At 39.2% G+C, this 27,328-nt stretch overlaps 1 protein-coding gene across 2 annotated transcripts in view; it reads right to left on the bottom strand.

Moving 5' to 3' along the window:
- The window catches only part of camkmt (calmodulin-lysine N-methyltransferase), a 107,656-nt gene that overhangs the window by 5,320 nt on the left and 75,008 nt on the right, over positions 1-27,328 (bottom strand). For both annotated transcript variants that reach the window (XM_051378960.1, XM_051378968.1), the window contains exons 7-11: positions 24,437-24,500; positions 20,725-20,791; positions 17,785-17,859; positions 8,912-8,975; positions 6,546-6,677 (exon numbers count right to left, since the gene is read on the bottom strand). In XM_051378960.1, the coding sequence (XP_051234920.1) occupies positions 6,546-6,677; positions 8,912-8,975; positions 17,785-17,859; positions 20,725-20,791; positions 24,437-24,500 (402 nt within the window). The remainder of the gene's footprint in view (positions 1-6,545; positions 6,678-8,911; positions 8,976-17,784; positions 17,860-20,724; positions 20,792-24,436; positions 24,501-27,328) is intronic.

The following is a 27,328-nucleotide window of genomic DNA, read 5'->3' as shown; positions in this document are numbered from 1 at the left end:
ATAATAATAATAATAATAATAATAATAATAATAATAAAATGGTGATTTCATTCATTAAAAATATATATATAACTTTAACTTCTTAATGAAAGTGACTGTAGAAGTTAACAGGGCAGTTGTATACACAGTTATAAATGCATGTGAAATTCACTATAGTGTGTGTCTGTGCAGGTAGCATGTAGTAATGTATTTGAAGATTCATTTATGTGGTTGTTAGGCCGTATTCAGGCTGACATTAGCACTGCATGAAAGTCTCCTATTCATTTCAATGAGACCATCGCTTTGACACAATGGGGGTGCCGACACAGAGGACTCCAGTCAAGTCAATTGTATTTAAAGAGCACATTTAAAAAACAACAGGTGTTGACCAAAGAGCTTTAAAAGGACATTTAAAATACAATTAAATAATTAAAACCAAAAATAAATATTAAAATAAATTTATCAACCCGCATAAAAGTTTAACCTGGCTCAACTTTTGCCTTCACACACTGTGACCTCATTGGCAGTTCACTGTGTTAACAAATCAAAGTGCACATTCCTGGAAGGTACTTGTGTAAAGTGAATAACTTCATGACTTTAAAATCGTATTTCATCTTCTCACCAGTACCTGTAGCAACATCAAGTGTGTCTAAGATGAAATTATTTATATACTATACATACACAGCTAGTTAGTTGTACAAGTTGTACATACTATTAGTATGCAGGTGTAAAACCAAAGAAAGTGGCGGTCTGGAACATTTCCTGTAGATACTGTCAACTATGTCACAACATCCAGAAAGTAGTAAGTTTGTATGATTTAAATGACTTCCTTAGGTTCTGCTTCACATTGTCCCTTGACACACCTCTCTCATGTCTCATCACTTTCTCACGCCGTGTTCTGAGAAAGCGAGAGATCTTCGCCTCTACACCATCACCTTTTTCCAATTTCTTCCTTTTTGTTTAATATATACAAACTGCTTGGGTATGCCTCTCTCTTTCGGTCCCTCCCTTTCTCCCCCAGTGCCCTTCATGTGCGTTATCTTCCTGTGGCCATCCCTCCAGGCACCGGCCTGTGGTTGAACCTGTGACCCCCAGAGAGAGAGAAAGAGAGAGAGAGACAAGGAGGGAGGCAGAGAGAGCGAGAGCAGACGGCCCAGGGGGTGGTTGGGCGTGGAGGGGCAGCTGCCTGCCCCCTGTGCTAAGCCTGCAATGGGGACCACGGCCAGCATTCACATTCAAATTCTACCAGGCGGAAGGAGCAAGGAAGCGATAGATGGAGGGATGGAGGGATGGAGAGGGAGGAAGGGAGGGGGGCCTTAACACGGTGAGGGCTAAGAGCTCGCAGAGGTGAAAAGTTTAACAAGCAAAGCTGTTCCTCCTGATCGCAGGCTGCCTAATCAGCTTCATGGGTGGCTGGCTAAATCGGCTCTCAACCCAACCCCCCCCACCCCCCCCACCCCAACGCCCCCACAATCTTTTCTCTTTTTTTTCCTCTTCCAAGGTGCAAGTCATTTATTTTATTGCCACTTTCGCCCCAGCTTCTGTCTCCCTCTCTCGTGCTCTCATTGTGCCTCTCTATTTCCCTGCCTCCCTCTTTTTTTGAGTTTATTTTTGCCCTGCTTGAGTAGACCAGAGAGAAAGTGAACAAGGTGGAAAAAGAGAGAGGAGGGGGGTCTGAGACAAGGGAGGGAAGGATGAACCGGATGTCTGGGGTCTCTCTCGGCAGGATTAGGAAACAGAGAATGAGGGATTGGGTGGATGGAGAGACGAGTAGAGGAAGGGATAGAAGGACAGGCTTGAATAAATAGAGAAGTGGGTCGTGATGTAGGAAATGGGAAGATAGTGGGGAGCAGAGGGAGGGAGCGTGGGGAAAGGAAGATATGTCAGAGAAAAGGGGGGGGGGGAGGTAGCCAGGCAGCTGAGGGGGGAGAGAGAAAAAGAGTGAAGGAGGGAGGCAGAAAGAAGGAGGCAGGGAAGAGAGTGTGAGTGCATGGACACAGTGGGGATACTATTTATGCATGTGAGAGAGACAGGGGATCTACACATGTGCACACACACTCTCTTGCATGTGTGTGTGTTTGAGAGAAATTAAAATTCATGACTCTCTCTTCACAACCATTTGAGTAACAAGATTAAGATGGCGGGTTAGAAAATAGCGCTGGCATTATCAGGCTGCTTGCAGTCCCTCCAGCTGCTTGCCTCTCTATTCCACAACAGTGGGGATAAGAGGATAACGCGCTAGCCCTGTCTGCCCGTCCCAGCACACGCCTTACACTCCCCCCCCCCACACACACCCCCCCCCCCCCCCCCCACACACACACACACACACACACACACACACACACACACACACACACACACACACACACACACACACAGTTCTTAGACACACTGGGCCTGCATGCTGTCTGCCGTCCCTCGAGTGCGTTTGTGTCAGAGGGCGAAAGCGTGTGTATGTTTGGAAAACTGCAGAGTAGCGAGCTGGGGGTCTGGAGATGGTTTGTAAAGAATTGCTAAAAACACTCCCCGCTCTCTCGTTTTCACACACACATACACGCGCACACGCACGCGCACACACACACACACACACACACACACACACACACACACACACACACACACACACACACACACAAAGCAAACATTAAGACAGGCAGTATATTCCAAACAAAATCAGAACTGACAGCGAGGGATGCCAGTATACTCGCAGCTACTGGGGGTACGTTTGTTTAACAGCATCTGTGCCAGATGGAGAAGCTTGTGAGTCGCTACGAAAGCAGGAAAAGAAGTAAACTCGGCCTAAACAACGCATGTAGAAACTCAACCGACTACAGGATAATGTTGTGTGGCTGCGTGAAAGTTTGGGTTTTGATTGGAGTGTGCTGCTTACTTGGCAGCAGGGTTGGGAGATCATTTTAATATCATGTCGTCTTTTTTTTTGTCAAGTTTTGTCTGAAATACAGTAGAATACATTTTATTTACATACATTATAAAGTAATTGGATTATTAAACATGGGATGCATACATTGGCCATATAATAATAATAATAATATATTAATATTGAAGCAACTTCCTCACTGATTTCAACCATATTGCCCTGTTGACAACATGTTTGACAACACTATGTAGTGGCCTTCCTCTGCCTTGTATGTTAAAGTTATACCAGATTACAGAATTTGTTGACTTGTTCCAACATTTTAAGTAAAAAATATGTTTATATGAAATAAACCAAATAACACTTTATTATTTCCTTAAAACACATCATAAATTACTGATCAAATTAATAGATCAATGACACATTTTAACACTTTACCACAAAATGTTAAATGTTTATTTAAAAAAGTGATGGATTTTAGCAATAAACACAATGTAATTAAAGAGGCAGTGACAGTAAAAGTTAATTACATAGTACATACAACACCATTAAGCAGGTGTTTACTTGCAAACTAGAGACATTTTAACAGCTCAAATTCTCACTATTAAAAGAATGACATATAGGCTTTTCAGTTATACACCTGCTTTTGGTGGAGACGTCTTTGATTGTTTTAAGCCGCAGTGAAAGTAAATCCATAGAGTGTGTTCTACTGTCGGTTCTGATATGCATTTTTCTTGTGTTGTGATCCACCCACTGAAAGTAAATATAGCTGAAGAAAGCTAATCTGTAGTGCAAATGAGTAGCAGCTGCTCATTTGGATGTGCATGCGTGTGTCTGTGCGCGGTGGTAGTGTATGTTTCGCTGTGATATCATCATGTGGTGTGTGCGTTTGTGTGTAATGTCTAGCCAATATGCTGTCTGAGTGATGTCTGGTCTGTGTGGGATTGTGATCTAGCTTGTTTCTTAGCTGTGTGCACAGTGTGTGTGTGTGTGTGTGTGTGTGTGTGTGTGTGTGTGTGTGTGTGGAGTATGGTCAGTCAGGCACATACAGGCACACACACAGAAAACCCACACAGGGCTTGTTCAGAGTGTTCATCAGAAGATAAGCAGAGGAGACTTAATCACCTTCAGATGTGAGGGGGGCACTTCAACTTGTCCTCATATCCACATGCAGCACCTGACCCCACTGTGTATGTGTGTATGTGTGCATGTGTGACAGTGTGTGTGTATGTGTGTGTATCAAACAGATAGAAGTGTGCATTTCAAGAGTGAACTGACCGGTCTGACAGTCCCCTTGCATGTAATTTTTTTAATAAAAACCTGCATTATTTCAGGGTGATATTTATATCAATTTTAGTCTGAATTGCACCGTTCACATTGTACACATTCTGTTGTCAAGAAACTTTCATCACCAAAATAGGTCTGAGTGGAAATTTTCACAAGCGGTCGAGGTGCTGAACCATTAGGATTATTCAATGACTGTATTCTGCGGCCTTGAGGCCCAATCAATTCCCCCCGCAGCTTTTTCAAACCAAGTTGTATTTCAATGGCAGCATCCACTTTAATCCCACTAAAGGTACTTCTTTCTTTCTGTCCCTCTTAACTACTTTCTGTTTCTATTTCTCTCCTTTTTTACTTCCATCCTTCTGAGTTTTTCTAGAATTTTGTGTCCATTTTCTAAAGTGACTTTAGCTCTTCTTGTGCTGCTCCCACTCCACCTGAAGCCAAAACCACCCACTGTAACAATTTTTTATTTGAAGCCATGTCTCATAAATTGAACCTACTTTATGGTTAGGGTTAGTGTCTGCTCAAAAATCATCTATGTTGTTCCTTTCAGATGGGTTGTCTCTTTATATATATTTTTACCCTTATCTGACATATTCTTAAAGCCAGTGTTTGTCCATTTGCTTGTAGAATAAATTCAGCCATATATAAATATATATACACAAATGTAAATGTAAATGTAAGAGTGATCGGGATTTGAGTCCAGCCTCCCAAGTGGTCTTTAGGCTGCTAAAAGACTTGATTAGCGTTATGGAAAGGTTCTGGTTTTGGTTATATACTGAACAAGTAAATGTACCCCTACTTACGCATGGACATTTTAATATTTAACCAAGACCATGATCTTTCCATGACCTTAACAAAGGTGCTTTCCTTGGCCTTAATATAATTTTATTTTCTACTGATATTTTGGGAAAAATAATTCACATACAGTATGGTATATTGACAGTGAACAGCTCACTTGTTATGTTGTTTAAAAAAACCTTTCCAAAACATATTAGTTGTACATTAAAGGACCAGTGTATAGGATTTAATGGGGGTATAGTTACAGATTAAAACTGTTATCTTACCCTACTGTTCCAAGTGTGTAGGAAAAACTACAGTGGCTGTGAAACTCATGAATAACCTGAAAGGCCCTATCTAGAGCCAGTGTTTGGTTTGTCCATTATGGGCTACTGTAGAACATGGCAAACTCCATGGAAGGCGACCTACAGTGTCTGTAGATAAAAACATCTCATTCTAAGGTAACCAAATCACAACGATTCCTATATTCAGGTTATTATAAACTAATAAACATACGAATGAATATTATATTCCATTTCTGCAATAGATCCTCCTAAATGTTACACACTGGACCTTTAAGTCAGCCACCCTTTGTAAATGTGCGCTCACCCTGAATGTGGTTTGAAAGGGTCCAGATTTGTTAGTGATTGTGAATGCAAAATTTAGTGAAGAACAAATAGAGAAGGGGAGAAGGAGTGAGATTTTCCTTGCTGAGGTTCAGGCCACTTTAACAGGCACTTTAATGGCCAGTCTGCCCAATTGTCCCACCAGTGTAGGTGAATGTGTGTGCACCAATTTAGCCCGCTCCGTGCTGTCCTGTTCTTCTGTAGCTGTGTGTGTAATGGAGTTAACAGCTGGACACCACTTCTTTTAACACTGCCTACTCATGTGCTTTCTGTCGCTCCTTTTCTCTTTTTCACTGTCCTTTCCTCTTCTTCCCTCACTCGGTTCCTCTCGTGGTGCCAAGTTAAGGCAGCTTGTTTTAGCTTCCGTGCGTCTCACCAAGTGTCTATATAAACATCAAACGACAGGCTAATCCGCTAGTCTTAATTAAAGCTGAGAGCACATTACGCAACCTGGATTGTTGCTGGTTTCTTTAGAAAGTAGCAAAAGATTTTGCAGATTTTCAAGTAAGCAAATGAACTCTGTTAATTCAAGCCTATTTTAATATAATGTTCAGGTGTTATCAACCTCTGTAAAAGTTGAGCTAAAACAAATGTGAGGTTTCAGCAGTCTCAATTAACATGAGCCCTTGTGCACAGATTGTTGTCCTGTTTCTTTTATTGTAGCCGCCTTAGAAAGGAATAGCTTCTTCGCCTGTCAGGAGAGGACGAACGATTACAGCGACCGGCTAATTCTCTCAACGATCATATGGTGTGTAAGCATGGTATTAAAGGTAGGTGATGTATTTCAGAAGCATTGTTTGTTATATTTGTTGAAAGTCTCTTTACATCCAGCAGAAATCAATAAATCAAATGCTCTTTGGACTGCCCTTTTTTTTTTTATTATGTAGTCATCTCACTGACCAAAACAACAACTGATTCAAACGATGGATTTTTTGAAAGGAATACGGTTGGAGTCATGCTCGCTGTCTGAGTGTTTTTCTATTCTTGGACATGCGTCTTACCTTTAAGTGAACATCCATGACCTGAGCATCATACTGCTGGTGTTGAGAGACGTAGAGTCCGGCCTGCTGTGCCAGTTGACAAAACAGTCTCAGAGTTTCACCACGCAGTGGAGCAAACACCAGCGCCATGCCCTAGATAGAAAACGTGCATGGTTACATCTATGGGGTACTTCACACACATTTTCATACCTCATGTCTCATAATATTGGTTGTTTAGCTTTACACACACACAAAGACATAGACACATACATCTATGTCTCTCCTTCCTTTGATTTTTAGAAGGTACGTATTAAATGATAAACCAAAAATTAAAGCTCTACAAGTCCAATTAAATGTAAACACGTGTAAGTTTATATTGTCTACTCGTGTATGTGACACGTACGAGTGTGTGTGAAAAGGACATGTATGCACACATGCATCACAGACGTCTTGCAAATACTAAGAGGATTACCAACAGGTTCAAAGTTTCTTTGAAATCCTTCAGCTTTCAGTTTTATTTCATGTTGATCATGTTATTATTGTTTTAATTAAATGGAGCAAAGAGGGATGTTCACACAAACACACACATACAGCAAATACACTGACACAACACAAGCTAAATGAACACAAAGGCAGTGAAAACAGCAGGATCACTCCATTTGACAGATGATTTTTCATCTGTATATCCAGTTGCATTTTTTCTCCGACCCTCCCTCTCTCTGTAAAAACATGGCAAAAGCAAACAAACAGACACAATTCCTCCCAGCACTAATCAGCTGATTAAGGGGATCCAGCCCACCGAATGGACCACCTTTGTCAGAAACAACAAATTAGTGCCATTAGATGGGAGAATTAATTGCTTTGTTAATTGCTTAATCAGCTTAGCAAATTATTAAATATTTGGCAAAGCTTGTTGTGGCAGTGACAGTCTGATGGCCGACACTCAAATCATATTAGACCCTGAATTATCTCCACTGGATTAAAGAGGGAGAGACATGAAGAGAGACTTAACACACAGATGTACAACAATGGCCAGATGTCATGTCTGTCATTCGACTACAGCAGCTTCTGCATTCAACTGCAACCGAGACACATATTCAGGTTGTAGGTGTTACTGCGCATGTCGCTGTCTGAAATGTCAGCTGAGGAAACGCTGCCACTGCTGGCAACAACACAATATTAATAATATAATCCTTTTGTCTTTCTAGTTACCTCTGCTGGTTTTCACAAAAATAATAAAGAAACTGGAACGGTTAATTCACCCAGATTACAAAGAAACACATTTTCTCACTAACCTATTGTGGTATCTAGGCAAGCCGATAGTTTCAGTTTTATGTGCCCAAGTTTTATATATCCGTTGGTGAGGTTTCTTCCTCCACCACAATAGAATGGAAGTGAATGGAATTACATTTGAGGTGCTGACATCATTTAAAAATGACATTTAAAAAATACAAGAGCAACTTCTCTTTCTAGAAACAGTGTCCCAGTTGTGCTGGATAATCCACAGGACATGTGGTCAGCAGTTTTCAAAGGGACTATTTCTTCAGTAGAAAGTAGTGCTAGTGAAAACAGTCACAGAGAGGTATGTGAATTATTCAGAGAAACAGGGACGGTGTTTATGAAAGAACAGGTTGTTGATGATTATTTTCGGTTCTGTTTATTTAGTTTTTTGTAATTTGGATAAACTGACCCTTTAATGAACTGGAGTTGAGCTGAAAACCACAATATAACCTGCATGTCTCTGGTTTGTCATCTATAAAACATTTCAAACAAGAAGAAAATAAATGTATTATTGTTTCTCCTTCCATCTGCATCTCTTCTCATTGTCTATCATTTCCACACCTTCATCATTCCCATTCATATCCCTCATCCTTTCCTTTCATAATTTCTATCTCTCTCCTCCCTCACCTTTTCCTGTTTCCTCTGCTCCTCCTTCTTATCCCGATCTCCTTCTCTTCTGTGCTGTCTTCATCTCTTTTTCATAAACACATATTACCTATACCAGTCTGGCCTCTCTACATAAAACGCACCCCTCTTCTCTCAGATGAATAGAAACCTCAACCCTATCTCTTCCAGTCTTTTGCTTTCCCCCCCATCCCATTTGCTTTGGCTGTCACAGCGTGGGGTCTTATCGCGAGGCCAAAAGGGAGAAGTTGCCTCTGATTTATGATTAAGGGAAGGCAGGAGAGAGAGACGGAGATCAGAGCGATGCATTCAAGTTGCTCATAATAAGCATTAAAGCATTACATGATATTAATCCTGTCAGACTATTAATGTGTATAGGGTTTTGGGCGAGGCCTAATTATGATTGAGAGGAGCGGGTGGTGATTTAGAGGAAGGGGATAAGCAGAGATATATACAGTAGACACACATGCGCACACACTTACGTTGGGTTGCAGTAATCTCCTTATAGCATCAACCAGGCAGCCTCTGTACTGGTCGAGAAACAAACTGAGAGGGAGAGGGAGAGTCAGGTTAGAATGCATTCTTATGATAGAAGCTCCAGATAAAGCAGCGGGCTATTTATTTTCTTTTGTTCACAAATAAATCCTCCAACAGGAAGAAAGGAAAAACAATTTGCATGAGTAAGATGCTCTGCTTTTTTGTTTACGTTTGAGTTTCCATGTGTATTCACCTCAGCCTGTTGTCGAGGCACCAAGAGGAATGCAGAACATCAGAAAATCCAATGTGCACAGATACCATCGCCTACAGTAAACACACACACGTGTGTACACACAGACACACACACACTTTTACTGGGACACTTCAAAGCGGTGCAAAAGCACCTTGAATTTTTGGAATTAATACCTGGAGTGTGCGTTCTGAAGTTAATATGAAGATATAAGAACAAAAACAACACACAAAGGAGAACATGAAAATAAATAAATATGAACAAAATCAAATTAACTTGTTCCGTTTTACATTAAACACCACTGTACTATAATGCATGTGTGTGTGTGTGTGTGTGTGTGTGTGTGTGGGTGGGTGGGGGGGGAGGGGGAGAGACAGTGTAAACATTAGAGCATTTGTGCATGTATGTTTTTCCATATGTGCAACTTCTAAAACAATAAGATTAGCACTACATTTAAACAATTCAGGGACCATATATAAAGATATCATTCTGCCACAGTATGACATGTAAGTCGCAACTAAATAATTGGTTTAACTGATGATTAGCTATACAGTGAAGAGTGTGTTGTAGATCATTCATATGTAAATTGTGAGATTCCACATTCCCCTGTGCATATTATTGTTTGATAGAACTCAAGTAGAGTCCTCACGTTTAAATATTTTCTTGTGAACCTCCTGTATTTTTTTTTTTTCGAGAAAAAAAAAGTAGCCTGATGTGTTTTCTATATTACCCTCCGGTAAAGCAGGTGGCATTAGGTAAAACATTAGCTGAACATCTACTGATGAGAAGTCTTCAATCATGTGGCACCTACCAATACAAGAAGAAGAAGCACAAGGATGGATGAACATGAGAAGAATAGAGTACCTGCCCAAAAGGCTAAAAGTTTCTATTTCACCAAATGGGAGGACTCTTACTCAGTCAGTCATGCTTTTTGTAAAATATGTTGGATTTTAGTGTATCACATGGAGGGAAAAGCGTTTTGAGCCGGCATGACAAATCTGCCAAGCATAAGCGCGCAAGAGGTGCAGAAATATGCTCAACAAATTACTGTATTTATTTAGGTTTAAGTGCTAAATTTAAATGCCCTTTCGTTTTTCGTTTATATAATACAACTATGTTCAACCAGGTATCTGATTCTGATCGTCACTTACTTGTACAGTAGGCCTAGTGGGGATTTTACAACTCACTGTGTGTACCCTTGTATAAATGTAACAGGTATGTGGACAGTGGTAGGGGTGGTAGGATGGCCCGAGTCACGGCACCAGAAAATTTCTTAAAAAAAACTGAAAAACTTATTTTCAAATCCCAATGTTGACAGGTATGCATGTGAGATTTGAGTGCTCACACATTTCTTCCTCAAAAGCAAAATACAAACACGAAAGAGGATATCAAATTCAACAACTGACAAAACAGTTTTTATGGTCAGTTATGTCATTAGAATTGGTTCCTTGTATCTTCTTCTTCTCTGATATAAATGTAAAAATTAGGTTATAACAAAGTGTTCAGTTCTCAGGTCTTCATCCAAACATAATTCACTATTGAAAACAAGTTGATTTTAATGGATGCAGATACAGCAACACGCACACACAGGCCCAAATCAACTCCAATCATTCTAAACAAAGTAACACCTGTTTCTATATCCACAAAGACAAATTTCAATCCATTATCCAAGCAAGTAGAGCGATGTGTGTGTGTGTGTGTGTGTGTGTGTGTGTGTGTGTGTGTGTGTGTGTGTGTTTGTGTTTGTGTGAGTGGGAGGGGTGTGTGTGTGTGTACCTATTATCACAGATGAGAGAGGAGTAATTTGACTAAAATGCAACAATACAGTGCAGATTTGACATAATCCCACACATCCGTCCAACTGGCCAGTGGAGTGGCAATCTGGACGCAACTTTCCAATCACAGCCTCTGACCTTTCCTCATTCAAAATCCTCTGATCCCAGTGAGGAATGAGAGGTGCACGCACAGACTCTCCTCTCTGCATCTCTGCCCAGACCTACACAGATATGTTTTCGTACATAGGATATGGGGCAGACATTTTCAAAAAAAGAAAGACAAAACAAAACCAGGAGCCACTATTACATGCTCTCACCCAAACCAGGATGGGTGTACGTATGTGTAAAGTTTATTGTTCTTCTAAGGTTAAACAGAAGTGCCAAGTTTATTTGACTTGAAAGGTGAGAGGTTTGTGTTTGGTTTATTTTGCCACAGATATCAGTTCACAGGAAAATGAGTGGTAAGGAAAACAAGGAAGTGAGCTCGTTGGGTGGAGGTAACAGCTGAAACACACGCAGACACAAACACACCGAGGGCAAAGAAAGGACACCATGTCATTAAGAGGGCAACAGAAGATTACTGATGAAAAGTTTACATTTAAAGATGTGTACAACTACTGTTATAACATTGTGATATGACATATAAAGCCATATATGTTGCATTAAGTAACCATTGCTTGTACAGCAGGAAACTCACTTGTATTATAAGTCATTCAGAGAAAATCCAAAGTTTAACTGCCAATTAAATAATGGATGATGAAGCTCTTAGTTTAAGATTATTAGTGCAGGGACAGGAATTGTTCATTTTAACAGAAACTGGGTGAATAAAAGTTTACGGAGAGAAATGGTATAAATCAGGTCAAGGACCCCTTAGATAACAGAGAGACGGAACAGGGACTTCCTACTACCTATATTGTATAGAATTGTGGTAAATATTGTGCATAGTGTATGTGTAAACATACCTTGTTATTTTCAGACATTAACATCTTTGAAAAAAAAAAGAAATGTTCAAAATATTACAAAATTAAATAAAAAATAATAAATAAAGAATATGCTAAATTCACCTCATCTCGAGGGGAAGACAATGAAGGGTGTAATCTGAAACATTCTTTAAAATCTAAAAGATAAAAAAAAAAAATCAGCACTGCTATAAAGTTTGGCTACATTAGGCTGTATATACCAGTTGCCAGTTATATATATATATATATATATAAACTTTCTTAACAAACATCAAAATTGAAATTAACCAACAATGACAGATAGTATACGTATATACTATTCATTGTCATTGTTGGTTAATTTCAATTTTGATGTTTATTGAGAAAGTTTAGAAATTTGACAAATGTCATTATTATGCAATTCTATCACAATAAATAATTCAACATCTTTTGATATTTTAGAGCTCTTTCAGTTATGTCAGGTACAAGTGTTGATTGACGGTCACAGTAACAGTCTATTGCACTGTGGTGGAGAGTCACAGTTTAATAATGCCAGTATAATATTTATGGACTCTCAAATTGAGTGGTCTTCCCCTTTAAGGTCACTTTAAGGTCACCTCTGGTGCCCCCAGACTGTCAGAGGCCTATTGTCTCAAACTGACCCCTCCCACCCAGAACAACCCAGCGAACTCCAGTGAAAACTGACAGGAGGTCAAAGGACACGAAACGGGCGTGTGTGTGTGTGTGAGAGCCTTGCTGCTATATTTGTCTATAGAAGTACGTGGACATACAGGATGTATCCAAAGCTGCAAGGGTGAGACCATGGAAACACATGACATCATCTATGCAATGGTGTTTATTTGTATACATTAGCAGGTTATTAAAAAGGTATTGCCTAATTTATATCAGGTTTTGTGACACATACCATACTGTATCATATATTAGTCCATTTCAGGACTTCTGGTATCTGTTTGTCTTATATGCAAAATGAGGCAAACAAAAACACGAGGCAGTTTTCAGAACTCAGATCAGAATTTCTAAACCAAACCTTCCCTCACTGTCGAGATTTGAACCAAAAACCTTACTTACTAGTAATACTAACTTGATTAGTCCTCTTTAGTATGACTTCTGTTGTATCAATTTGTTTCAGATTATTCTTCCCAGACCTTTCGGAAAAATTCACTCTTACCAAATGTGCTGTCATAGATAAACAAGAGTGACAAAACAACATATACGGTAATCACTAAATATAAAGCTAGTGAAGTGCAATGCAAAGTGTGTTAACTCTGACCCACTTAAAAAGACAGTTAATACCAAAGCTGTCTAGAATCAAAACACTGATCTCTTTCATCCTATTGAGAAGTATACAAGGATGCAATGTTGTGTGTGTATATGTGTGTGTGAGCGATTTTTATGTTTCTTGGCAAAGACACTAACCGTGCCTTTAACAATCACTCTGTTGAAATGGGAAAAAAGATGGAGACACCTTATGTTTTTTGTTCATATTTTCTAAAATTAATAATAAAATTAATTACCATATCATTGAGATTGGTTATCAGCTTTTTGTTGGCTAAACATTCAGAATTAGAACCATTTTAAATAGTTATAAATGTTCAACACAACCTGAATGAGATCCTACAGAGGTTATAACAGGTTGATGAAATATTTCCCATCAACACAATCAAGCCCTGATTACGTGTGTGACTACAGATTTTGGTGTAGTGTCTTTTTCATTTATTTGAATCTTATAAACTTAGTGTATATATATATATATATAGTATATAAAGGATTTTCTCATTACTTTAGTGTGATAAAACAGTGTTTTATAATATAATTTCAATTTAGAGAGGCACAATCATTTTTCAAAACTAAAAAAGCTAAACACTGTTTCAATGTCTTGAATTAAGAAACAAAGTACTGCTGTAGAAGTTCTGACAGAAAATATATGATGGAGACAGAGAAAAGACATAAACAAAAGAGAAGAAAAACACAATGTTGAGTAAATGCGAAAGTGTCTTAAAGTAAGTTTTAAAGTAAAGTATATTGACTTAATTTGAAGCATTAAGGTTGACTTTAGTTCCTTCAGAATGAGCTGTTCTGATCTCAAATACAATGGAAAGGACACTGGCACAAGGTGATAATCTTTTTGTATAATAAATTAAACAGAAATCATAAAAACAATGTTGTTTCTTTATTCATTATGATCTGCAAGCACCGAGTACTACTCGCTTTTTTATTGTTTCAGTGTTGTCAAAAGTACAACACACTGCCATCACATATTTCTGACCCTCTGTCCAGGCTGGTGCTATTGAGCCAAGTTGTCACATAAATCTTTCAACGATGTGTTTGTGTGTGTTCATGTGAACATAACCAACGTGTCCAAAGTTGCTAATCTAATCCAATTCAGCTCTGAAGTGAAACATAAAAGAGGTGTGTGTGTATAAAAAAACAGCATAGATAGATATAGATATAGTACAAAAATAGAAAAATGCACGTGCACACACACAGATGCACAGACGCACACACACACACACACACAAACAAGGCTTTATCTCAGTGCCCACACATGGACAGCTTTTGGAGAAAGCAGACATGCCAACATCCCAGCCAAGGATCCTCTGCCACCCACATGCCCACTGCAGGAATCCTCCTCTGTCTCTCTCTCTCTCCACACACACACACACACACACACACACACACACACACACACACACACACACACACACACACAATGGAGGCACCCAACACTCCACTATTCCTGCACTATGTCTGTCTTTCTCCCTGTCACTGTCTTGATTACACTTTTGGAAAACTGATAAGACTTAACGAGTTAAAGACAGCTAGTCATAAAAGACATTTAAGGTGAGCACAGATAAACTTTCCACTTTCAGCAGATGAATGTTCTGTTGTCAAACTCTGCACATACATCATTCTGCACAGTGATGGTCAAATATTCAAGTGAAATAATAATATACATATACATTTTGGAGCTTAATTGACAATATTCCTTAACTGAATGTCCTTCCCTCCGTGTTTTTTTTTTTTTCATTTCTTTGATTTCTCTCTCATTTCTTTCACCCATCTTATTTCTGTCATCCTCGCAGCTTTACTGTATACTCTACACCTCCTCTTGTTTGTTCCATGATGGGGAAGTGTGTCTTAAGCCCTATTTGCTTAGACAGGTTAGACAGGCAGAGAAAGGGGAAAAGGAAGTGCATTTCAAAAGTAAGATTTAATATTTTCAGAAAGTGAGTGAGCAGTGGTGCTCTATTTTACTATTTTTTTTATAAATTGGTATGACTACTGCATAAACTTTATATTATTATATATATATATATATATATATATATATATACACTGTATATAGAGGAGACACATTTTTCTCATCAAAGGTTATTCATTTTCAGAAGAAGTCATTTTAAGTGTAGCAGTATTTTTATTAGAAGCTATTGTGACCTCCTATAGCTGGCCGTGACATTTAATATCTAGAGACCACGTCTCGCAGTATACTAACCTATGTTTCAGATGTTTTTCACAGCTGTGACATCACACAGAGAGGCAATTCATAGTGTCTTATTCAAGTGGTACAATTTCATCAGGTTAAAAAGTTTGTTAAGTGTTGAGCGGTACCAGATTCATACTTAACAGCACTTAAATAACAAAATCCACTCCAAGACTCCACAATTATTCTTTTGCATATTACCCCTTCTTAAAAAATAGGCAGAATATCCAAAGAAGTTAGTACATAACGGACTACTGATATACAATGTTACACCAAACTCTTCTCCTGCCCTTACTCCCCTCCTCGCTTCTGCTCCCTTCTCCTCTCAGCGGTGGTTCCATTGCTACCGGTAGGAGCTATAATTAATCAGAGTGGAAGCCGCGTTGTTGACCTTTTCGTAGGTGATCATCCCCATGATGCACCCGTTAATCGGTCAGCCATCACTCTTCAACCACCGCCACTGCAATTATCGCACAATCACTCACTCACATACACACGCAGGAAAGATGGCACCACACAGTAAAACATCTTGCAGCACACACACTGCACAGACCCATCACTAAAGCCTGAATCTCTGCTGAGAGAAAGAATATGCGATATCAAAAATTCACATGCAATTTACTCCGTTCTCACACTATCTGCATCTATCTGTCGTACACACGTGTGCAGATACACTTGTCCACTGTAAAATATCCTCTATTAGCTGCCTGCTCTCTTTCTCTCTCTGGGTGTTGTACCTGACTATTACCTGTAATGACCGTGACATTACAATAATGATAACGGCGTTTGCTAATGCTGCACTTAGCACACATGCACACACTCGTGCAGACAGATACACACATACTGTACACAAGCTAATTTTGTTCGGTGTTTGTGAAGCTGGTAAATAGTAGTAAGTACTTTCACTTCAACCAACAGCATGTCCATCTTCTCAGTGTGTTTTTTTTTTTATGTGCATGTGTGTATGAGAGTGTGCAGGTGTGGTGGTAAACTGACGTAAGGGTGTTTACCTGCCTCTAAAAATCTGAAATACAGCTTAAAGGACGTAGGTGGTCTCCTGTTCCATGACCAGTCCTAAAAAAGGGGAGCCACCATGCCTGTCTTCCAGTCCTTAGGCACCGTTCTGAACCTCCATGGATATTAAAAAGACTTCAGTGTCTCAGAAGGCCTGATGCTAAAATACCCGACAATATAACCAGTCAAGGTAAGCAGTTCTCCTCACACTCCTTCTCCCTCCAGAGTCATTTAAAGGTTTTCCTGAACCAAACTTAAGATCCCTTTCCAGTCCTGCACAATCTCTTCTCACACCGGAGGTTTTGCTTCCACAACCACAGAACTTGCACCTCCTGATACTTAAAATGATGACACTTGGTTGGTTGGAACATCTGCTTTAAATGCAGATAATTCTTCTTTTTTAAAAAAAAAAATCATCCTAATACTCCCTGTCATAAAATATATATTGGCAGATTTACAGTGTAGGTACACAAGCAAAAACATTATAATCCTAAATTTGGATAAATATGTCTCTAATAAAATAGTAAATAACAGATCATGTTTTATTTTATTATTTTTCTCCCTCTAGTAGATACTGAAGGCATGTACTTGCTGGGCAAAGGGTGCAGTTGTTGGAATGAGCAACTTACCCTTTTATTTACTACTACATCCCCTTTGCGTGTGTGTGTGTGTGTGTGTGTGTGTGTGTGTGTGTGTGTGTGTGTAAACTGGTCAAGGTTGCACAATCCATCCACTTTGATTGATTTAGTACAAAGAAAAAGAAAAGTGTTTCACAGGAGCAATTAAACTCTCAATTGCCTTCACAGATGATTCTGTCTTTTCCTGTGCAGCGTTCACAGAAAATCCTGATGCATTTTATCTCACACAGTACAAATGAGTGATAAAAAAGATGTAATTCTTGATTGGCCACAAGATCTACATTTCAATGACCGATGGGCTAATTGTTATGTTTATGTTGTTCTATCTCTCCATTTCCATCTCCATTTCTACTCCTCCCTCCATCCGCCCTCAACTCTTTCTTTATCTTACTGTGTCTCCTTCCTTGTCAAGGCGCAATTATTTGCAATTTGCCTAAGTCATCCATTTGCTGGGACACCAAGCATGAAAACGAGGCAATTTGGTGTAAAATGGAGGCAGGCAAGCATCTGAGCATATGTATGTATGTGTGTGTGTGTCTCTGTGTGTGTGTGTGTGTGTGTGTGTGTGTGTGAGTGCATGTGCATGTGCGGACAAGGCAGGGGAAGGTCCAGGCACTGGTGGGGGGCCATGCAAGAACTGTCACGCAAAAGTGAATATTATTAATGCCATGAATGCACACACAGAGATAAATCTTGTGTGTGTGTGTGTGTGTGTGTGTGTGTGTGTGTGTGTGTGTGTGTGTGTGTGTGTGTGAACCTACCAGTCTGCACACATGACAATGTCAAAGTGACCCTCTAGTCCTGAAATGTCTGACTCACAGTCCCACCTCATCACCCTGTAAGCACACAGATAAAACAGAAAGTAAAATTTAGTATTTGTAGAGCTGGTGACAGAAGAAAACCATGCAGTGTTCATGGAACTGCACAGTGAGTAGCAGCAGTTTGTCCTTCACTGCTTCTTTTCTCTTTTTCCAACTTCCTATTCCTCAAGCTTCTTGCTCCGTCTCTCCCTTTCTCTCCCTCTCTCTCCGACACCCACTGTTTTTCTGCTTCAGTAGAGACTTGGACAAAGTGTCAGGGAGGGAAGACATGTCATCTACGAGGTAAAGAGAGGAAGCTTCTGACATGACACTTGACATTTATACCATGTGAACACACACACGTACACCGACCCCCCCCATCATGTAAGTAATGATTCAGAATATAAGGAAATAGACAACAAATGGTTTACATTACAACACAATATATACACACCAAAAGATCTACACACCCCTCAACGATCTACTCAGTCAATTCATTGCAACTTAACCACAATTTATATCCTGTAAATTCTCAAATGATTATTCATATGAATTTGAAACTGGCATATATTGGAGACATCCTTTTATTTAAGTATATTTAATCATGTTTTAGTAAGATAGCTCCCTTTTCTCTAATGTGCTACTGTTTTAATTTGCAGTTGATTAAACCCACTATCAAAAAAGAAAATATATATGATAGGATCGTAGAATTGAGAATAGTGAGAACTTTAAAAATAGGTGCTAAGAGAGTAGCAGTCTTGATATTTATGCAGGAAGTGTTGCTCTGTCTTGTTTTCAGAGCTGACACTGTTTTCTCCAGGGTTGCCAGGTTTGTCTGCATCCACCAGTCTCAGTGACCACTTGGTATTGTCCAGTACACAACAGCATTGAAGTTAATTTAGAGTTTTCACAGTAGATTAACAGTGGTTAAGGTGTTTTTCTTTTCCTTTGGTTGTTCCAGATTTTGTAAGAGCTGTGCTAACACCCCTTTCTCCTCCATCTCTCTTTCCACCCCATTTTCCCCCTCTCTCTCTCTCTTTCTTCTCTCTCTCTCTCTCTCTCTCTCTCTCTCAGACTGTTAGGCAGAGTGGGGGATTATTAATTAGGCATTATTAACACTCAGTAAACAAAACATTAGGCCCCGCTAGAAACACAATCTCGATTCGCGGCAGGAGGTCCCAACACACACGCACACACATATGCATGCATGTGCACACACCATCACGCGACATGCCCCTCCCTCTCCCTCCCCTTGTCCAATCGCATCGTGCCCTTCGCCCTCTCTTGCGGTGCGGCGATGACAGCAGGCATAATCTGAAAAGAAAACAATCAAAGTAATGTAGCCTAATTATACGTTTACTTTTTCACTCCATCTTCCACTCATGTAAATATGTGCAGGAGGGTGAAATGGAGAGAGAGAGAGAGTGAGGGGGCAAGAGAGAGAGAGAGAGAGAGAGAGAGAGAAGATGGGGAGTAAAACAGTCAGTCAATGGCAAAATGCTTTTTTTGAGACAGGGACAACAATTAACTACGTTTTAGCCCGTCCTTGCATATGAAGTGTGTGTGTGTGTGTGTGTGTGTGTGTGTGTGTGTGTGTGTGTGTGTGTGTGTGTGTGTGTGTGTGGCTAGTGGAAAGTTCTCTCTATGGTTTCTGGAATAAAACTCCCTATCAAAGGAAATCATTTTGCTTGGATGACTTTGTGCGCATGTTCACACACTCTCTTTCTCTCTCTCACTCTCTCTCACACACACACACACACACACACACACACACACACACACACACACACACACACACACACACACACACACACACACACACACACACACACACACACACACACACACACACACACACACACACACACAGTGTACTTGAAGAATGGTATTACATTATGTAGCTAACAAGATTTGATCCTTTGTTGTTCATTTTTCAAATTTAAGGCCATAAAAAATTATATAATTGACATGTTTATTCAAGATACAAATCTGATTTAGCTGTAATTTGAATTAGCGATTCATAGAATTCATACAAGACATTCGTACAATACAATGTTATAAAAATGTGCTGTCCTTCTAAAGTTGGTCCAGAATGATCACTTACAGATATTTGACAATAGCACAACATTTAACAAAACTATTTTTGCTTATAATGAGAAAATGTCAGCCAATAGTAAGTCAAGTACTGTACAGGACGTGATGTGAGGGTATCTAAAAAAGGAAACTAAAACATTTTGGTTGTGATTACGATGAGGATTTTAGACTATGAAAAAACAAATACCATCACTCAGTAGATAACAAGTTGGCATTTGTTTGACAATTAACTCAAGTTGTTGAGAGTTAGAAATGTGTGTATAAACCCATTAATGACCATAGTCTTCTTCTCTTCCGCACTAGTTTACTCTCAAACTGTAAAGTATGACATATCTCTATTGTGTCGTTTTTGTGTCCCTTACTTACCACACACTTTATTCTTGCGTGGCTTGAATGTTTGTTGGTGTTTTGTTAGTGTCGACAACATGCCTGGATGCATCTCGCAAAAAGTTATTGGATTAAAAAGAGAGGGTTAGTTGTGCTTTATTTGTGTTGACTAGGATACAGCCATGGTTATGGTTTTTACATTTCCACCGGGAACACCCAAACTAAAAACGTATGCACTCAAAGTACTGTAAAGGCACTTTGGATAAAAACATTCACTACCTGGCATAGTACGTTATGCACTTTTAAGAAATATTTGAGGCACTTTCCGTATAAAATAATACAGTACATCAAGCACTACATACAGTCCACTCTTATATCTGACTGCAGTGATAAAGAGTGCAGAGTAGAGGCCAGGTACTGTATCTTTTCATAAGGAGCATAAGGAGCATGCAACATAAAGAAATAAGAAAATGGTCTCACCTGGCAGATACATGTATTGACCCAAACTTTCCAGCTTGCCTGTTTCTCTCAACCAGCCCTCGTACATCTGACGTGCCACAGTCAAGGATTCATCACAGACACACATATTATAGCTTAAACAGCATGAAAATGCTTAGATTCCATATTATGTCAAATCAATATTATCTCTATTTGCATACAGTACATATGGCTAAAGTTGTTTACAGTATTACAATAGATCAAAACTTTAGAGATGTCTTTGTGCATCATGCGCCCCTTATTTCAGATAATAAAAACTGCTATGATATATGAACTCAGATGTTGCCATCTGAACAGATTAAAGGTTGTTACAATCACATACAATTCTAGACAGTGTGTGGATGGATTTAATATATATATATATATATTAATATATAATGCAAAGTTATTGTTTAAAATCTGAAATTCTTTGTGTGAATCATAGCCTGTTTAAACATGAAACATGTGGACCTTAAGATTTGAGGAACATTGGCCATCTCCCTCTGCCACCCACATTTCCCTTACTAATCAGCCAATATGTCACAAAAGAGCTACATCAAGAGACACAAACTCTAAGTAAGACACTCTTTATGTAAAAACACATATGGTAGACACCCACATAGAGACAGCATGAGTGAGCAGAGATGATCTCAAGGGACAGAGAGCCAGCCTGCAGAAGCAGATCACAGCAGCCTCTAGCTGGATCAATGGGAAGGCTTTTAACCACAGATACACAAACTCACACTGTCCCTTCTTGCACACACACAAACACATACACGCAGATGAACGCACACAAAAGGACGGCGATTGATGTCAAGTTGTGTAGTAATACACTGGCTTGTGGAGTTGCAAAGCAATTCAATTAGGATTTCCTTGTCTTTAAAGCCTGCAAAGAGCTGAGACAAATCCAATCGACAAAGACAGAGAGCACGAGAGAGAGCAGGAATGTGTGATAAGTTGATAGATGGATTGATAGCTCGAGAGCCAATCCAAAATCAAAGAGGCCTCCAAGACACAGATACACAATAATATGGAGGTTAGAACGCACTAGTACAAGCGGACCAACACAAGCGTAAGCACACAACATACACACACATGCTGAACACCTGTGCATCAGAGTGTTATGCATAGGGATGACAGGGCGAAGAGCAGAGCAGCTTACAGTAATCTCATCACCAGCACACCACTGGGGGAGAGGTCAGCCACACACACACACACACACACACACACACACACACACACACACACACACACACACACACACACACACACACACACACACACACACACACACACACACACACACACAGAAATAAAGAGGAAAAAGTGAATGAGAGAGAGATTTGAGTATTATTGAACATTAAAGTGGAGGAATATTTGCTCCCTTCACTTGAAGTAGACAAGTAGCTGCCAATGACGTGCATCAATCATTCTTAATGTAACATTTTGATTGATTTTTAACATGAGCATTCAAGGTCACAGCAACAGAGTCTCCACTCTATGGTGTGTATTTGTGTGTGTTTCAGCACTATAAATGAGGTCAACAACTTCTAAGGGAAGGAAAGAATCTATTCTCTAGATATATCGAAATGTCGTCTATTCACAACTTCATTTTCCGCATATCTTCTCATCTATTTCACTGTATAAAACCGAGCCATATCACAACCCACTATCTCTGTCTATTGTAACACTAGCCGCACAACAAGAGTGAGACAAACAGTGACCATTAGCACAAGGCTATGACCAACAGCTTCCTCTGTGACAGGAAATGCCACACAGTTCCTGCAGTATGTGAATGGGCCAATTTGGCTGAGCCCAGAACAAATTATCTGTCTTTCTCAATCCTCCCTCTCTCTTTCTGTGTGTGTTCGATCCATTCTTGCTATGATTTCACTTACAATTCTCTATACGTGTTTGTTCTGTGAAACAAAGCAGTCGGTCAATGGTGTATTGTTTGTGTATTATAAGTGTGTGTGTGTGTGTGTGTTTTACAAGCTCCATAATGTTATTGTTGGGTCTTATTGTGAGCAGTGAAGGAGCACTGTAGCCGGATGAGACAGAGATATTGTAAGCAAAGCTAAATATGGAATGTGCCGTATCGGTCAATGGGAAAGAAATGTGTATTTATATTTCCTGTTTTTGTGAAACAACTGCAGCGACTCATAACTTCTTTTTCTCGTCTGTGTAGTTGTTGAGTGAATAAAGCAAGATCTGGGAGGATGGGAGAAAAAGGACAAGAATCATGAAAGAAGATGGGAAGAAAGGTGAGGGAAAAGAAGAAGCTGCAAAGGAGATCAGAAAGGGAGAAGTGTGAAATGGGTAGAAAAGAAGAGCAGGATGGTTTGCAAGCTGACAGAGCTGATCAATAACCCACTCAAAGAACAAATGTGGCAACAACAAAAAAAATCTCACCTAGAGATTTGTCCTAAAAACTTAATTATAGGCCTAAACCTTAACTGCACACAAAAACATTTTAAACAAACCTTTATTGTTACTGTTTCTAAAACACTCATCAAGCCCTAACCCTAGCCTTAGCATTAGATGAAGTCTCAAACTAAATCTGACAGGATGGCAATTACTGTGCTCTTAACGTGGCATTGTGGGCAGCTAGGATTGGTAGATACCATGTTGAGCACTAGTGCTGGGTATTTGTCACTGTGGGTACCCCATCTGCTGCTTTTGCCTAAAGATAAAGGAGGTGGATAGCTATTCTTCCTTCACTCCAACCCAATCTCTGATTTCAGGGCTGAAACACCAAGGTTACAGCACACTGTCACATTTTTGCTTATAATACTTCCTAAAAGAGTCACTAAATAACTATAGCAGTCTTTGACTAGAAAAATAGATCATTCTTGAAGACATAGCATGGAAGAGATTAAAATACTAGCAGAGTTAATTAGCAATAATAATGGTTTAGATTGCACGATAATATTTTTATGAAACATTCTATAACAGGAAGGAACAATGATTTGTGAAACTGTAAGACTAGGGTACTGAACTTATCTTATTAGTGTATATAAACACTCAGTTCTCAGTTTATCAGGCACACCAAGTTAAAAATAATGCAGTCTAATACAATAATCCTGCAATGAATCCTCCCTTCATGAAGGTTATGAAGTTCAGTTTTTGTTGATTAAGAGAGGCGTTTCGATTTTATGTATTGATGTAGTTTGTGGTGCTGTTGAACTGTGTTTCTGTTAAATAACAGGTGTTTCTGTTATTTAACAGTTTATTTCACAGGCTCAAAAAGCACATGTGAAATTCATGTTTTCACAAATTAAATCTTGCTCTGCATGTGGAAAAAGTTTATATTTTTTCCACATTTAGACCATGAAAAAACACCATGAAAAAACATGGTTTATAAACAAACAAACTTATCACATGTTAAATGCTGTTACACATTACACTAGATGTGAAATTGTTGTCAAAAAATGTTTTAACACGTGTATCTATATCATGTAAATTTACCACGTGTTACATGTAGTAAAACCACATGCCTCTATATGTGAATTTATCACGTGATGAGTTCACAGGTGATTTTTGTGTACAGGAATGTGCAAACAACACATTTCCCAATTGAAATCCCAATAAAAAAATAAAAAAACACATAATAAATAAATCATATGAATGCATATAAATAAATGTGAGCTGGAGGAATTTGGCAGAGATAGAGAAATAGACAAACAGAGAAGGAGAGAGGAAGATGAAAGGATACTCTGAATGGACTTCTCGTTCCCATCTGATAGCAGAACTTCTTTCACGTCAGCACAAATGGCAACCTGAGAGACAGAGAGACAGGAAAGAGACAGAGAAATGAAACAACACAGAACAAAAGAACAAAACCAAAAAGGACCCTTAGATGAAGCAAACATCTGAACACACACACACACACACACACACACACACACACAATAATGACATAACCATATCTACAAAGCTTCACTTTTGGCAGGCTAGCCCGCCCAACCCTCTCCCTCTATTGCTCCCTCTCCTCCCTGCCATTTCCCTCTCTATCTTCACCCCATTTTTATGTCTGCATTATTTTAATCATTCAATCAAATCAGTCAATACTTTTATCATTGTGGCTAGCGGTGGGGGCTGCTATCTTGCTATCACTCTGTTCAGTAATTGCATTGTGACAGGGGATGATGGCAAGCGCAGAGCCTTTTCATTTGACGCTGGGTGTTTATCGGGCCGAGCCATCACTCCGTTCGCCGCTGTCACTCTGCACTCGGCTCGCCGGGCCTGCCTGATGCCCTTCATATAACTTTGCAGAGCAGACTGTGAGAGACGAAAAGAAAGAGAGGGAGAGGGAGGGAGACGGGAGAATGGATAGACAGCTTTGTGCTGCGCTGTGTGAGGAAGATATAGATAGAGAGGTGTGTGCTTTACTATAACCTCATCTTTTCACGTTCTCTTTTTCTTTTTTTATATCAGCAAGTCTGTGTCAGACTGTCAATTTCTGTTAAGGAGTGTGTGTGTATGTGCATATACCCATGGGTGAGTGTTAGTGCAAGTAGCTATTGTGTTGGTATGCACACAAGTCGTATGTGGCTGATTCAATGTAATCTTGACACATATGGAATATAGAGAATACATGATGTAGCATATCAAGTGTATGAACATTTCTGAAACAAACACACATGCATGCATTGACACACACACATGTGAAGCCCCTGCAGGGTTTGTGAGGGGGGTCACTGAGTGCTGTGCATCCCACCATCTGCTCAAATGGAGGAAGGGACCTCCAGGCTGAACCAGAGCATCCAGCTGAAAGATCAGGAGCCCAACCTTGCAACCCATGAGCAACAACCCAACACCCGCAAAGACCACTGTACACACACGCCGAGTCAGGTTATATGACATGCTTACATACTATAACCTAAACAAGGGTTAGCAAAATATCAAACTCTGTATGCCACTGTGAACTAGGTAATCTGATATCAAACCAAAAACCATACATTTTGAGTCAGTGCTGTTTTATTTGATCGTCCCCTAACCTTAACCAAGTGTTTATTATTATAACAATGATGAAGCTCCCCTATTCTTAACAAACTCAAACCACAATGTTTCCCTGACCATAACACAGCACTTATTTGAACCCAAACCATGATCTTCCCTAAACCTTGTTATTGTGAATAATCATGATCAAAACCTTAACCATAGCACTGTCTTGTCATAAAACTTTCATTTATTTTTTGATTTGTAATAGTTTTTGAAGCCAGTGACAAATTATGTTGTCGGATTGCAAAAGGCATGGATTAACATTGTATTTTGTTGTTGAATTTGGAAGACTTGTTATAATTATATAAATATATTTATTATATATATTTATATATTTGTTAATCCGTTTATCTGTATCGTGGAGCATCATGCAACACACAAATCAGCACTTCTACAGTGGTTGAAAAAGGCTCTCCACAGGAAGAATAGGGGATCAGGTATGCTCCCTGAGGCACTCTGAAAGCTGATTGTTAAAAAAAAACAACCATACTGTTTGTTAATTTTTAGGTGTCTTATTACTGAATATTAAGTGTTTGTCAAGTAATTTGGACTAATCGTGTAGAATAAAAGTTGGTCTAAAGCAGGGGTTGGTCATCAGATTTAAAGAAAGGAATAATTAGATCACATTTCCAGTAAAAAAGAGAGAGAAAGTCTGATCCAGAGATTGGTAAAATTATAAATAAAATGGAATAATAAGCATTTGCCTTTATGAAGTATCTACTAAATGTATTGAGCATGATTACTGAGAATTTCTCCGTGAAATCCGAATTGTAATGACTCTTTTAGCTTTCAGAGAAGTTCAGACAGGGAAAACAAGTTGAGTGTTGTAGAATAGATTCATGGAGAAGTGAAGAGGTATAAAACAGCCAAGTTATTAACAAAGAAAATAAATGACTCATTGAAGATGATCACAATTGAAGTTTGACTTGAATACAGGTATTCTTTTTGTCATATTTTCTTATGTAATAGTTTTAAGCATTTGCCACAGAGTTTTTGGCTTAAAAGCAATTTGAAAATGTTGACTTTGACATGATACGGTTCAGTAGTACATTTGTTTCAGATCTTGGTGATGAAATTTACTTTATTCTTCCCAGGTCTTACAGATCTGTACCTTTTGTAGGAGAGACCTTTCTGGCTCAACAGTTTGACAGTGTCCGTATTTATCCATAGCATAATGAACTAATGAGTTTAATTATTTTATGTAGTTACAGAGGGAGAAAAATGCTATTAGATTGGCTAAGGAGTGCTATCAATCAGTCATAACCAAAAAATACCATAGCACTGTTTTGCAAAAAAATGAAATCCTTTAATAAATGGGCTTAACACCTTGAAAATAAGGAATTACATTTAATGTTATCTTGAACTCAACAGTGCAGGGTGTAGGAAGGGAAGGGGGGGTCATGGTGTGAAAATTGTAAAGAACAGAAAATAAAGAATTAAGAAGGGGGTAAATGACTAAAGGAATAATTAGTATACTGTTGACAAGGACTACAGAGAAAAAAACCTGAATGTGGTGTCAGTGGCGGATGAAGGAGGGATGAGGAGAAGGAGAGGTGTGAAGGAAGGACTCCATCTCAAGCCACCAATGTCAAAACATGGTGTA

Source organism: Dicentrarchus labrax, unplaced genomic scaffold, assembly GCF_905237075.1.
Source record: "Dicentrarchus labrax unplaced genomic scaffold, dlabrax2021, whole genome shotgun sequence".
In the NCBI taxonomy this organism is placed as follows: Eukaryota; Metazoa; Chordata; class Actinopteri; family Moronidae; genus Dicentrarchus; species Dicentrarchus labrax.
Note: the sequence above shows the minus strand (reverse complement) of the source record. Positions and strands in the feature narration are given on the sequence as shown.